The sequence below is a fragment of the Miscanthus floridulus genome, chromosome 1 (assembly GCF_019320115.1).
Source record: "Miscanthus floridulus cultivar M001 chromosome 1, ASM1932011v1, whole genome shotgun sequence".
Taxonomy (NCBI): domain Eukaryota; kingdom Viridiplantae; phylum Streptophyta; class Magnoliopsida; order Poales; family Poaceae; genus Miscanthus; species Miscanthus floridulus.
In genome coordinates, this window is record NC_089580.1 from 174,795,354 (window position 1) to 174,810,837 (window position 15,484).

At 47.2% G+C, this 15,484-nt stretch overlaps 1 protein-coding gene across 1 annotated transcript; it reads left to right on the forward strand.

The window, feature by feature from the left end:
* The first annotated feature begins 12,453 nt into the window (after positions 1-12,453).
* LOC136502978 (LOB domain-containing protein 30-like) lies at positions 12,454-14,674 on the forward strand. Its single transcript, XM_066498211.1, has 2 exons — positions 12,454-12,998; positions 13,932-14,674. Exons 1-2 carry the CDS (start codon positions 12,627-12,629, stop codon positions 14,382-14,384), a joined length of 825 nt encoding a protein of 274 aa, XP_066354308.1. The 5' UTR covers positions 12,454-12,626; the 3' UTR covers positions 14,385-14,674.
* The last annotated feature ends 810 nt before the right edge of the window (positions 14,675-15,484 follow it).

Below are 15,484 nucleotides of genomic sequence, written 5' to 3' on the forward strand. Positions count from 1 at the left end.
GCCTGAATCCTGACAGGTTTTCATCGGAAGTCACTGATATACTGTATCAGCAGATTTTGAATGAAGCTATTGGGACACATTCATTGAATGCAAAATGACATACCAAAGTAAGTCTTTTTAAAAGAATTAGTGTGTGCCATTTGTCAGGGAAAAACGTATGTTAGTAGTACTTTCTTTATCAGTTTCCAGGGAGGGGAAGTTGCACGCACTTTACACCAAGTCTGCACGAGGTTGGTACTTGCACTTATGCTTTGATTCCAAGAACATCCACCTCGATATCTTTTACATTGTTTATTATTGCTATTCACCATTGTGCGTCAGAATTCTGCTTATTTGCCCGGGCACTAATAAGCTGATGGCGACTATCAGGAAGTTACACATTGCGTTCTTGGACGGAGAGGCGTCATGCCCTGACACGAAGCATGCACAGACTGAAAGCCGACGCCATGCCGGTGGCCTGGCGCAGTCCTGCGCTTAGGTTTCAGCTCCGGAGTCCCCATCAGGCATCAAGTTCATCTGCCACCGAAAGAACATCCCCTTCCTATTGGGTAGGAACTCGGAGAGATGGATGGAAACGGGCAGCACAGCACGTGCGTGCCGCATGCTTCCCGAGTTCCCGTTCCGTTTGGGCTAGCATGGGAAGCAACAGGATTAATGGCAGGATTACTCTTGCGTGTCAGCAACCGCGCGCACAGAAACTTTGAACCAAATCTGGTGTCGTCGTTTCAGCTTCTGGGATGTCTACACATCAGACTCGTTGATGATCCCACCTTCCAATTTCCAAGCTGCTGACAGCACATCTATGCGCCAGTAAGGAGCACTGGAGCAGGCTACGCAGTTACATGTACTGCTGCAGGCCAGCAGGGGAAGTGTAAAACTTGAAGCCTCGTGCTTAAGTACAACTGTACAAGCTGGGATTAAACAAACCTCCAAATTTAATGAACATTAACAGATGAGCAAGCAAGAATTGACGTGCAACTCCGTGTTGACTTGACTTCTTTCTTGTCCAAGCGTGTGGAGGCATAATGGCAGGGTATAAACAACAGGAGAGTTTCACTTCTCCAAAGCATGTATAGAGTATAGTACTATTCTTTCAGCGTCTCTTTTCTTCAGTTCCTTCGAATGTTTGCATCAAAAAGCATGTAGTACCCCCGGCTTGTTTATTCCTTGGTTGGAGTTCCCTTGGGTCCTAATTCAGATCTCTTTGGGAGCAGTGGCCAGTGAACATCCCAAGTCTCCTCCCCACTATTAAACTAATCTCTGTCAAATCTCTAGTTTCTCTTCCACATGCATGCATGAATGGTGCATCCATGAGCACTGTAGAGCTCTAGGTTTCACAGCTCAAGTGTAAACAAGGCCATACTGTAGCTGCTAAAGGGTTTGACTGTCAGCACTGCAAAGAATGGGCAGTGCACTTCAGTCTCGCACGTGCCACCTATTGCCCTATTGGGCCATGCATGTAGGGGTGTACCGAACTGCAGTGCTGAAAAGTGAAAACTTTTAGGAAGTGAGTGGTAGGTTCTCTTCTTGTTCCCCACGTTGAAGACTTGAAGTCCCCTGAACTGCCAATAGAGCTGGGTGGGAGTCTCTCGTCCTCCAGGTGTACCGCTTCCTGCTCCATCGGCATGCACTCTTCGTCCAATCATTCAGGTGTTTCAGTCGCCTCAGCATTGATTATATTGTTACTGGTTGCACTGTACCATCGATTTGGCTTGGTGCAGACACGGCTTTGTTCACTAGTATTTAATGGCAACAACAAAGTACTTAACATGAATGAGGTCTTAGCAAATGTTTGTTAGTGTTCTATATTCAGACTTCAGTATGAAACAAATTAAACGAACATACATGTTGTGTTCGAAATCCCGACAAATTCATGAAAACATGGACAGAGGAGGGACATATATGCAATAGAATTATCAGGTCAAGACATTTTCTGTTATCTAACTAGTACTGCCAGTGACGGCTTTTATATTTGTTCTTGTATGCTGGGGCTGGGGCATGCATGCCCCTATAGCCTATCTAGAGCAGATGCGGCTCCTCTTTTCTGCGATAGCTGTCGGCAAAACAGATGGTCACCCTGCTGCATTCGGAGCTGACATCTTGTCACTGAAACCCATTACCTCCTGCAGGATTTCAGGGGGGGAGGTACTCCCAGCTCACTGAAAGCAATAGAGAAATCGCGGGAGGTGACAGGCCCACACGCCTCAGACCTCAGCAGCTAAAGCTTTGGTGATTTCTATGCGCTGACCACACGAATGGAAAGAAACAACTAAAACAATTGTGCTTACTCCTACCAAGGCCACTTCCCCTATGTAGATCTGTTAATTCTGTTTCATGTAATACTCCCTCCTAGTTGATAAAAGAAGTCGTTTTTGATCAGGTTTGGATCAAACATTAAAAATATAAATCATAAATAGCTTTTAAGTTATTGAGTTTAAAAATGTAAAAACCACATGAATAGATTTGTCTTGAAAAATACTTTCATAAAAAATATACATATATCACTTTTCAATAAATTTTTTTATAAAAATAAAAAGTCAAAATTATGCTTCGGAGATCGTATCGTTGTCCAAAACGATTCTTTTACCAACCTGGAGGGAGTACTGGATTTCTTCTTCTCCTCCTCCTTCGTCCGAATGGCATATAGTACTATGTAAATTAATGTATGCCCTGTCAAGCACTTTAAGCGTGCCATTTTGGACGAGAAAGTTGCAATGGGACTCCAAAAGAATTAGGGTTAAATGCATTTTCAACCCTCAACTTGCACATGAGTTTGATTTTTATCATTGTTAACTGGGAATTAGACATCCTCCAACTATTGAAACCGGACAATTTGGTCCTTGACTGATTTCAAAGGTGGTTTTTTATTTTATAAAAATAATAAAAATCTGGTTTAGACTTTAAAAATGTATGACTAATCTATTTTAAATCAGCAATATATGAAAATGATCCTATTTTTTCTAAAAAATGTTATTGCTTGTGGTTTAGTTTATTGTAAACATGAACAAATAAGATTTAAATAACTTCAAATGGAGCAGCAACAGATGAATAACATTTTTATGAAAATAATGGTATTAGTTTCACGTTTTTATTTAAAATAAATAAGTTATAAATTTTTAGAGATTAAAAATGGATTTTTATTAGTTTACAAAAATAGACAACCGCCTTTGAAACTAGCTAAAGGATCAAATTTATATAGTTTCGATAGTTGGAGGGTGTCCAATACCCGATTTCATATTTTAGGGTCAAAGTACGAAATAGCGTATAACGGGTTCGCAGCGGTTTGGTGTTGAGGTAGGGATCGTGGATAGCGGGTGCTATCGCGAAGGGCAAGTTCCAATTCCGGTATATAATGATCACGCATAAATTTATGTATAATATATATCATTAATAATGAATCTAAATAGACATTTAAAGAGTTGATGTCTCACATACTTTAAATTAAGAAAAGAAACATAGTGTTCAACATATTATATATAAGTCATCACATATTAGAGTTTGCAACGGAATAGATTATGAGAGCCATAAAATAGTCATAAGATCATGATTCGTTATGCTATTTCATACCTTGTTTGAAAAACAAACTTCCGTACAAGTTGAAAGTTGAAAAATGCGCTTTACCCAAAGAATTATAGACCATCCATTCTGTTGGGTTATTATAAAAATAAAGGCAAATAATGAAAAATATCTTGCAATCATATCTAATTAATTTCCATACATGATCCAACTTTCCTAGGTGATGTAACGTGTCAGGGTGGGTTAGAATATTTTTGCTACTCAATGTAATGTAACGTGTCAAGGACCTTACCTTGATGTAATGTAATGTGTCAAGGACCTTTGTTTGAGTAGATCTTTTCCTAACAAGTAACATGGATAGTCCGTACATGATGTATGTGTCTATAGGAGGGCCTTTTCACGCGATAGCAATTTTTTCGTTTTTTCCTAACGTTTACCGCGAACATGTTAAGGACGATGTTAAGGAGACCGGTGTTTTTTTTTTCTAACGTGTCTAATGTGAAGTCTTGTAACGTGACAGGTCAAGTTTACGTGGAAAAGTATATAAAACTCTACCGTGACATGTGTTCAGATTTTTTTTTACGTGACAGTTGGACCTGAGTTGCATTAATACATCTATTAACATTTCAGTGACACATGGTAAATCCAATTTATTTCTCAATAATTTCACTTGGGGAAGATGGCTTGGCGGTGGAAATTTTAAAATTGTGCTTTGTTCTCGAAGGACCCCCAGTTTGTTTTCTAATAACTGAAACTGGGGATGAAGAACAGAACGGGATGATGTCGTCGTTGTGCAAGAGGAGAGAGTTCTGCATTGGTGCTTATGCTGTAGGAAGATGGTCTCGAAGAAGTGCGCCGAGGGTTTGGTTCCCTCTTCTTCCTAGTTGGTTGGGTGATCTAGGAGGAAAGGAATAATGCTAGAACTTTCCGCAACTCATCGACCTTAGCAGCTTAACTCTCCTGATTGTGGACGAGGCCAATGAGTGGTGTCTGGCGGGGTTCAGGCATCTGCGGTCGTTGCTGATGCTCCTCTGAAGGCTCAGCTATTTCTTGTAACGACCCAGGCCCAGGACATACGGCATAGGCCCACTCTATCGAGGGGTGGGCCCCACCTACGTAGCAACCCGCTTACGCTTTCGTCCTCGCTTCGCGTAAAACGGTTAACCGAAGGTTACTACGCGTCCTTGGCCTGGCTATTTAAGCTGGTTCGACGAACTCTGAATTACCGATACGGTACTAAACTTCCGGTCGCTACAGTGGTTTCCGAAGCTACAGTACCCCGTCGCTACAGTACCAGAAATCGGTCCGGCCCAACTTGGCCCAATGGGCTGGGTCTTACATACACCCACCCTTAAGGATTCGACGTCCTCGTCGAGCTCTCGAACCAGCTTACCCATGCGGGACAAATGTCCAGGATCGACTCTCTTAGCCACGTCCATATTCCCAGCTCCTCGGCCCAAGTGCCATGCTCTCAGAGAAGCCATGCGCAGCCTGTCCGAGCTCCCGAGCCATATGTCCGTGAAACCGCGAGAGTTGGCTCCGATACCATTTGTAACGACCCAGGCCCAGGACACACGGCATAGGCCCACTCTACCGAGGGGTGGGCCCCACCTACGTAGCAACCCGCTTACGCTTTCGTCCTCGCTTCGCGTAAAACGGTTAACCGAAGGTTACTACGCGTCCTTGGCCTGGCTATTTAAGCTGGTTCGACGAACTCTGAATTACCGATACGGTACTAAACTTCCGGTCGCTACAGTGGTTTCCGAAGCTACAGTACCCCGTCGCTACAGTACCAGAAATCGGTCCGGCCCAACTTGGCCCAATGGGCTGGGTCTTACATACCCCGACCCAAGTGCCATGCTAGCCATGCGCTACCTGTCCGAGCTCCCGAGCCATACGTTCGTGAAACCGCGAGAGTTGGCTCTGGTACCATTTGTAACGCCCCAACCCGGGAAAAACGGCTAAGATCCACTCTCCCGAGGAATGGACCACGCCTTGCTAATTAACTCACTTGCGCTTTCGTCCTCGCTTCGCGCAAAAGGTTCGAACCGAAGTTCTATTAGCTTCCCGAAGCCTCGGCTTTTAAGTTGGTTTGACCCACAAACTGGTTCCGATCTGGGACTAAACTCGCGAAGCTACAGTACCGCGTGTGCTACAGTACCGCGTCACCTCTATCGCTACAGTGCTCGCCAATTCGGCCCAGCCCATCCTACTGGCCCAGCGGCGGGGTCTCACATACACCCACCCTTAAGGACTCGACGTCCTCGTCGAGGGCCGAACCAACCTATCCAAACGGGACAAATGGCCAGGATCGACTCTCTCGGTCCCCGTTTATATTCCCAGCTCCTCGGCCCAAGTGCCAACTTGTCCGAGCTCCCGAGCCATATATCCGTGAAACCGCGAGACTCTCGGGGCCCACGTCCATATTCTCAGCTCCCCGACCCAAGTGCCATGCTAGCCATGCGCTACCTGTCCGAGCTCCCGAGCCATACGTTCGTGAAACCGCGAGAGTTGGCTCTGGTACCATTTGTAACGCCCCAACCCGGGAAAAACGGCTAAGATCCACTCTCCCGAGGAATGGACCACGCCTTGCTAATTAACTCACTTGCGCTTTCGTCCTCGCTTCGCGCAAAAGGTTCGAACCGAAGTTCTATTAGCTTCCCGAAGCCTCGGCTTTTAAGTTGGTTTGACCCACAAACTGGTTCCGAGGTGGTACTAAACTCGCGTAGCTACAGTACCGCGTGTGCTACAGTACCACATCACCTCTATCGCTACAGTGCTCATCAATTCGGCCCAGCCCATCATCGGTCGGCCCAAGGCCCATTAGCGGGGTCTCAAGCTAAAGAACTTCGGTTCGAACCTTTTGCGCGAAGCGAGGACGAAAGCGCAAGGAAGTTAATTAGCAGGCGTGGTCCATTCCTCGGTAGAGTGGATCTTAGCCGTTTTTCCCGGGCTGGGGCGTTACAAATGGTATCAGAGCCAACTCTCGCGGTTTCACGAACGTATGGCTCGGGAGCTCGGACAGGTTGCGCATGGCTAGCATGGCACTTGGGTCGGGGAGCTGGGAATATGGACGTGGGCCCCGAGAGTCTCGCGGTTTCACGGATATATGGCTCGGGAGCTCGGACAAGTTAGCACTTGGGCCGAGGAGCTGGGAATATAACGTGGGCCAAGAGAGTATCTGTTGGATAGGTTGGTTCGGCCCTCGACGAGGACGTCGAGTTGTTAAGGGTGGGTGTATGTGAGACCCCGCTAATGGGCCTTGGGCCGACCGATGATGGGCTGGGCCGAATTGACGAGCACTGTAGCGATAGAGGTGATGTGGTACTGTAGCACACGCGGTACTGTAGCTACGCGAGTTTAGTACCACCTCGGAACCAGTTTGTGGGTCAAACCAACTTAAAAGCCGAGGCTTCGGGAAGCTAATAGAACTTCGGTTCGAATCTTTTGCGCGAAGCGAGGACGAAAGCGCAAGTGAGTTAATTAGCAAGGCGTGGTCCATTCCTCGGGAGAGTGGATCTTAGCCGTTTTTCCCGGGTTGGGGCGTTACAAATGGTACCAGAGCCAACTCTCGCGGTTTCACGAACGTATGGCTCGGGAGCTCGGACAGGTAGCGCATGGCTAGCATGGCACTTGGGTCGGGGAGCTGAGAATATGGACGTGGGCCCCGAGAGTCTCGCGGTTTCACGGATATATGGCTCGGGAGCTCGGACAAGTTGGCACTTGGGCCGAGGAGCTGGGAATATAAACGGGGACCGAGAGAGTCGATCCTGGCCATTTGTCCCGTTTGGATAGGTTGGTTCGGCCCTCGACGAGGACGTCGAGTCCTTAAGGGTGGGTGTATGTGAGACCCCGCCGCTGGGCCAGTAGGATGGGCTGGGCCGAATTGGCGAGCACTGTAGCGATAGAGGTGACGCGGTACTGTAGCACGCGCGGTACTGTAGCTTCGCGAGTTTAGTCCCAGATCGGAACTGGGAGGGGGGTCTGAACCAGCTTAAAAGTCTCAGCCGGGGAAAGCTAAAGAACTTCGGTTCGAACCTTTTGCGCGAAGCGAGGACGAAAGCGCAAGGAAGTTAATTAGCAGGCGTGGTCCATTCCTCGGTAGAGTGGATCTTAGCCGTTTTTCCCGGGCTGGGGCGTTACATTTCTGTAGTCGCAAACTATTTTGTTTGTAAGTACAATGACCATGTGATGTCTCCTCTAAAGGCTCAGCATGCTTTGTATGTTTAAAACTCTCCGCTTAATGAAAAACATGCCTAGACACAGTCGCGAAAAAGAACAGAATGGGAGTGGTGACAGAGGCTCTGTGCGTGATAGATGTTGAAGCTGGACAAAATGAGAGGATAATGAAGGATGGGTGCTCGTGTAGGAGCCAAAATCTATCTATATACTTAGTCAATGTTGGGAATGGTGCAACAAATGGTTGCCTTCAGGAAAACAATTCCACGCTGTGGGTGTTGCAGCCATTTGTTGGGCTATTTGGAAAACGCGAAACAGAGTGTGTTTTGAAGGGCAAGTGGTGAATAACCCTATCACGATTATTTGTTATGCATGCTCAATCATGAGTTACTGGGCAGGTCTATTTCTTGAAGATGACAAGGAAGCTCTGATTGCCAGCGCCAATACAATGCTGAAAATCGCTATGAAGCTGCTGGACAAGAAGGCGTTGAAAAAGGATCAACTTCTATTGACGGATGGCCAGGAGGATAGCCAGGAGGAAGGAGGGGAATGATCCAGATGTTATATCCCCTATGATAGATGACTGCTTTTTTATGATGGTGCTCGACAATCTTTTGAAACTCTCTATGGTTGTTGTTTGGCTTGTAAAAGCCATCTCTGTTAGACTGATAAGTAGTCTGTCTGTCTGAAGTTCGTTATACTGTCTAAGTTCTATGTCGCTCGATCTTTGGTTGCCTGGTATAGGCATTTGGTGTAGGAAGTAAGCGTTGTAAGAGTTCTGGATTATCTTTTGCTTTCTTTTGATACACTCTCGTATGCTGTATTTCCGTTGCAATCAATGGAAATGGGGAGGTTCCTCGGGTCAAAAAAAAAAATGATCGACTTCTTGGTAAATGAGATGTGCATTTATTTTAGGACGGAGGGACGTTGAATTAACAAAACTCAAATGACCCCTGCCCTCACAGTCACTGTTAAGAATTTTATTGACTTGACTTGCCCATTATGGACATGGTCATCCCTAGGTGTGTAGGTACATCTCCATGTCACGCAATCAAGTCGACGTGTCAGCTCGTTCCGTATCCCGCGTGATGGTGATGGCCTATACCTCCATGGAAGCAAATGGAAATTGAGAGACTTATGAGTGAAAAGACAGGGTAAGAAACGCGGGTCTGCAAAAGTGATCGTCCTAATTACTTAGGTGAGATTTCGTAGTAGTAATAATTTAATACTTTGGATACGTATATGGCATCAGCTCGATCTTTTGCTGGTGCAAATTTACTCGGCTACTACATACACATATATATTTTGGCCGGGGGTACCGGTTCTAAGGTAGTACCTGACATCACATGGATTGTCGAGGCCGCCTGCAAACGAACGAGAGCAACGTTACAAGGCAGCTTTACGAGCATCCTCTCGCTCCCTGTTTTCATGGAGCCTGCTGTGTCGTTCCTGCAGTTTCCCCATGATCTACGACGACTGAAAGGATCGTCGTCAGTAACCGCGCGCGCGCAACTTTTTTTTTTCCACCTCACATAATAAAATAAATAAATAAATAAACATAACACGTTTATTTTTGTATATGTAGGCCTTGTTTAGATTGAGGTTAGGAATCAGTATTTGGCACTGTAGCACTTTCGTTTGTATTTGACAATTATTGTCCAATCATGGCCTAACTAGGCTCAAAAGATTCGTCTCGTAATTTACAATCAAACTGTGTAATGAGTTATTTTTTTATCTACATTTAATACTCCATGCATGTGTCCAAAGATTTGATGTGATGGAGAGAGAGTGAAAAAACTTGCAATCTAAACAAGGCCGTAGTATGTATGTACACAGAGCAACACATGCATGGCCTATTTATTGCACTGGCTATAGACCGATCGAAAACTAATCCAGTCGTTAATTAGCTTTATTAATTTACTTGCGTGATTACTCAGCGACGACAACAGTTGTGTTGAGTGTGTGGCATGACCATGATGTAGCTCTCGCGTCCACGCGTCTGCGGACCTTGATGAGCGAGCCCACGCCATAGGCGAGTAGCAGGAAGCGAGGTTACGTTGACGGTTGACGCGGTTGCTTCTTCTTCACACAGTGCTCACAATATGTACGCGGCGATTGTGAACTACGTTTTCCGTTTCAGATGGCACATCTACAGTTGATCCCAAGTCTTTGGGGGTGTGTAAAGCTTAGCTTCCGTGCTTTTAATGTGTGTGTCCAGGAGGAGAGATGCGGAAGAAAGGCAGGTAGACGTGGCGGCTGGCTCTGATCCGTGGCTCTTAGTTAACTGGGTCAACGCAGGGTTTTTAGCGAAACCGAAGTGCCGACGACGCGCTTAAAACTTCCTGCGTGCCTGCGTGATGCAGCACGCATTCACGGCGCCGCGGCGGTCGTTTTAGTTATAGCGTTCTCGGGATCTACGGCTTTGTGAAACGAAAAAAAAGGATGAAACGGCCGGTGTGTGATCGTCGGAGCGCGTGTCCACCACATTCTTTTTGTGTTCGTATATGTACGTTTATACGAAACGGCTTTACAGTAATAATTAGGATGTATTATTCAGAGGAAAAGGGGGAAAGCTTGTGTCCGTACATATGTATACGTGAAGACACCAGTCGGGGAAAAAAAACCCCGTATATATCGTAATTTCTGAATGCGCCAAAATATCTTGTACATTATCATTGCCAAATAGTACGTAGTAGCTATATAGGTAGCGGTGCTTGTACGTTAACCGATCCAATCTAGCTATTCACCCATCAGCATCAGATATACACGGATCATCATCAGTAATTATTTGCCGTGTTCATCATCATCAGCCTGTAACGTAGATAGATAAACAAAGAAAGGAAAATGAAAAAAAAATTTGAATAGATCTTGTGACAGACGACGGACGATTGACAGTACAGTTGAACGTGGCGGACGTACTTCGCGGCTAGTGGCCTCCGTATGCAGATGCAGCTATGCATCGAGCGATCAGATCACCCTACGTGGGCCGGAACGAGCGCACAGTGCCCGGCTGCGTGCGTGCCGGGCGGGGCGGCGGGCAAGTCTTTGACCGAAACGTCAAGCGCGCCCGGGCTGCCGGCCGGCCTGTACGTTGTAGCCTCTGCCATGCTATGCTAGGCCGCATCGCATGGCAAGTGAAATCACCCAGCGGCAGCGGCAGCGGGCGGGGACGCACGGGGAGCAGGAGCAGCGACCAGGCCCCAGCGGCCAGCGAGCTCGATCCATCGATGGGCGCAGTAAAAGCGCACACATATAGCGTGTGGAGTGGAAAGGATGTCATGTTAGGATCACGTGGGGGGACTAGAGCCGGCCGGACACTGTTGCAGCGGAATGTGTGTGAGAGAGACCCCTCGGCAAGAGCTCGCTGTGCTGTGCTCGGCGACTGCGAGCGAGCCCATGCACCGAGTCAGTAGTCACCAGTGAATGTTTTTTTCTAGATAGAGAAAGCAATTGCTACCAGTGCCGCGTCTCAAAATAAGTACGATACAGTGTTCGTACCGGTCAAACTATTTTATATTTAAATACATTGGTAGGAAATATTAACAATATTTATATCTTTAAATAAGTTTAATAGTTTAGAAATAGATTTAATGATCTATTTAATGATAATAATTATGCACTATATGTATTAACATTTTTCTATATATTTGATCAAAGTAAAAAATGTTTGACTTCTTGAGAAGCGAGAACGACATTTATTTTGGAACAGAGGGAGTAGTACTCTCTCTAGCCTAAAATAAATATTATTTTTATATTCCAAAAAATTAAATATTTTTAACTTTTATGAAATATATATAAAAAATATTAATATTTATAGTGTATAATTAGCAAATCTTCATTGGTACTTATAGTGACATTATTCAGGGATAGAGGGAGTAGTAGCTTCTCTTCATGTGCGTTCGACGACACATCGCCGATGCAAATAGGGAGCGAGATAGATAGAGGTCTCTTGCGCATACATACATGTTTGCTTCACGCAATCTTCTAGCCCTTAAGAGAGCGAAAGATGCAGAAAGGGAAGTGTGTAGGGAGGGAAAGAGAGGAGGTATCGAGTCGAGGGGGTGGTGTGGTACTGGTACCAGCTGCACCAGCAGCAGCTGCTGCCGCTAGGCTGGCTGCTTCTTCTTCCATGCCGTGCCTTTAAAGTCTCATCATTTAGGCTATTTTCAACGACACCATCCAAAATACAAGACTTATTCATCCTTTGGGTAGCGCTACAGGCAAAAGATTCAATACATATTCGGCATTTTCTCCAACAACAAGACGCAAAAAGATAATCATTTCTGTAAATAGGTTTCCAGGAGAGAGGATGCCCATATTTGGGTTGTGTCTCTCAGACAACCCAAAATAGGTCTCCTGTATAGGTACTCTGTTGGAGGCTAATTTTGGATCTCTTGCTACTCATTTTGGGTTTGGATGTCCATATAGTTTTTTTTTTTGTTGGGGACAGTCTTAGTGCCACGAAAACAAAGTGGCACATATATAAGCTTGGCTTGGTTTGGCTTGTAGAGCCACTTCGAGGAGAATATTGTGCTTATATGGAAGAAGCAATTAATAAAAAGAGGAACGAGGAGGAAATTAAATAAAATGGAAATTGGAGCTGTGACGCCTATGACCTTCCACCAATAGGACAAACACCAAAAGGGAAGAGAGAGACTTTTTCCATGTTTACACATATGCCCTCGCTCCTCCGCTTCTATCTACTCCTTGCCCTCCCGGCCCCATTCTTCCTCCTCCTTTCTCCCTCTCCCTCTCCCTCTCCCTCTCTGCCTTCCCTTCCCCAGTTGCCCTCGCCATTGTTTATCCCGGCCTATAACTAGTATAAGCCGGCCCGCCGGCCCCCGGCCACTGGAGCAGGGCCGCGCGCAGGCAGGCACGCAGGGAGATAGATAGATAAAAGGTCGTCCTTGAGGGCAGGGCACCTGAGGGCAATGAGCGCTGGAGGCGGCACCAGCACGCTTGGCGGTGGGGGCCCGAGCGGCAGCGGCAGCGGAGGCCCTGGACCTGGAGGAAGCGGCGGCGGCGGCGGCGGCGGCGGCGGGCCCTGTGGCGCCTGCAAGTTCCTCCGGCGCAAGTGCGTCAGCGGCTGCATCTTCGCGCCCTACTTCGACTCGGAGCAGGGCGCGGCGCACTTCGCGGCGGTGCACAAGGTGTTCGGCGCCAGCAACGTGTCCAAGCTGCTGCTCCAGATCCCGGCGCACAAGCGCCTCGACGCCGTCGTCACCATCTGCTACGAGGCCCAGGCTCGGCTCCGCGACCCCGTCTACGGCTGCGTCGCCCACATCTTCGCGCTCCAGCAGCAGGTACCCTATACCAGGAGTCCAGGATGGTTGATTGTCTAGTATTGCTGGATTCGATCCATCATCCATCCATCCATCCACCCATGGGCTCGATCGATCGCTAGCTAGGTGGCTTTTAACCAGTTCGGATTTCGGAAAACTACTAGCTTGCATGCATGGATCGATCATGGATGCCTACTAGTAGGCCAGGCCTACCAGTGTTTCCATGATTTCCCCTTCGTTTTCGCGTGTGGATCTGGGTCTTTTCTGAATCCGCCGTCTCTAAGATAAGATTCTGGAGCGGCCAGGCGTGTTTCTTTCTCGAGGAAGGCAAGTCCCCTTTCATGAGGAAATCAACACTGCCAAGCCAAGCAACGGCAGTGCAAAAAGAAGCACACCAAGCGCTAATCCGGGAGGCCTGCCTGCTGCTGCTGCTGCGCCCCGGCGATGAATGATATGCACTTCTCATCCGTCGCATCCGGGCCGTCGATCGGATCCCTCGCTCCTCCATCCGTCAAGCCACGTACGCACACACCATGCGTATGCATGTGTGTATACATCTTCTACTAATTCTATCTTGGGCTCTGCACAAAACCTTCCAATTCCAAGGAAGTGCTACTGCTGGCTGCCAGTGGTGTGGTGCAGTGCAGGTTTCCGATCTGATCGACGAGCCCTGAAAAGAATAGTACCACCAGCGCCAATCTCTAGTACTGGTATAGCAGTAGCAGTCCTCCTAGATAGAAGATCCAAACTCGCATTCTTTTTTGCCCATCGTGCGATCGTCCTTCGACACCTTTCATTTCATTCATAGCATATTTGCATCCGTGTGATGTGTCTTTTCCATATTATATGCATCTGTATCTGTATGTACATGATGGCTTTGGTGGTTTCAAGTTTGCACGTAACAATTTACTGTTGGTGCATGAATGTCACGTCCGTCCTTGGATCATTCTCCAGGTGGTGAATCTCCAGGCCGAGCTGACCTACCTGCAAGCACACCTCGCCACGCTGGAGCTGCCGTCCCCGCCTCCGCTGCCGGCCCCACCGCAGATGCCGCTGCCGGGCGCGTTCTCCATCTCGGACCTGCCGTCGTCGACCAGCGTTCCCACCACCGTCGACCTGTCCGCGCTCTTCGACCCGCCACCGCAGTGGGCAGTCCAGGCGGCGCAGCCGCACCACCACCACCACCACCATCAACAGCCGCAGCAGCAGCACCACCAGCTCCGGCAACCGGCGCCGTATGGCGCGCTCGTCAGGCCGGGCGGCGGCCCCGGCATGGCAGAGAGCTCCGGCGGCGGCGGCGGCGGAGACGACCTGCAGTCGCTGGCGAGGGAGCTCCTGGACCGCCACCGGTCAGGCGGCGTGAAGCTCGAGCAGCCGCCGCCACCGCCACCGCCACACTCAAGATGAGTTGGATGGAGAGTACTAGAACCGATCGATCGAAAACCGTGGAGAACAAGGTGAGAGTTGGCGCGCGGCAGTAACGAGGGAGATAGGGGTCGGTGACGGGCGATGGCCAGCAGGAGTAGGTAAGCAGCATTGGCCGGTTTTCGCGTATCCATCCTGTTGTTAACCAGCTGGGGTGCAATGGCGCCCACATCCAGTTTGATTATATTTGCTCCAAGACAAAACAAGAGTGCTGGGCATCGAGAGTAGTACTAGAATTGACATGTATTAGTAACATTATTACCTTTGTCACCGTTCCATTAATTGCGAGATTTTTATTAAGAAAAGCCTCTCTCGATATGGTTTCTATACTGTTAATTGTTCAAAATCTATCACTAATCTTGTTTCCTGTTTTCATAGTCTGAATGCATCAACACTTATACAAATCATGATTTTTTTTTGCAACTAGTAGCGTTTAATTAACAACCAGTGAGTAGTGTGCATTACGATGAAATTATTGAAGACTTTATCAGTTTTTTTTTGTTAAAAATGTGCTAAGAAAGTATTCAGTACGAGTAGGTCAAATTTCAGAACCTTAGCGTCTCAAATATAGACATAAACACACATCTCGTAGTTAAAATCGATTAGCTAGAGAATTGTTCACTGTACTTTAACAAGTACTATATTAGCTAAAAAGCAACACAACTTACAAATTCAAATAACGAGATTACTTTATTAAAACTTGGCAAATGATTGACAGTCCTATTTGGTGACACTACAGTACTGTATATGAGAGGGTCACTTCTCATTTGGAGTCATGAGATTCTATGGAGGAATCCGGATGAATCTGGAGGAATTTATGAGAGGAAAACACTGTTCCGGATGAAAAAAGAAACAGATCAAGCCGGGTTTAAGGGCACGCGAACAGAGCCAAGCTACATGTAGATGACTGTCTCCTCGGTTTGAGCCTTTGAGCCGATGAAGGCTTCGGTTTTGGTCAGTCGGTCAAGCATTACACTTTGGCCCTGTTTGGCTTACCCCATATTCGGCTTCTTTTTTCAGCCGGAACGGTATTTTTCTCTCACAATAATTCAGCCGGAACAGTATTTTTCAACCAATTTCAG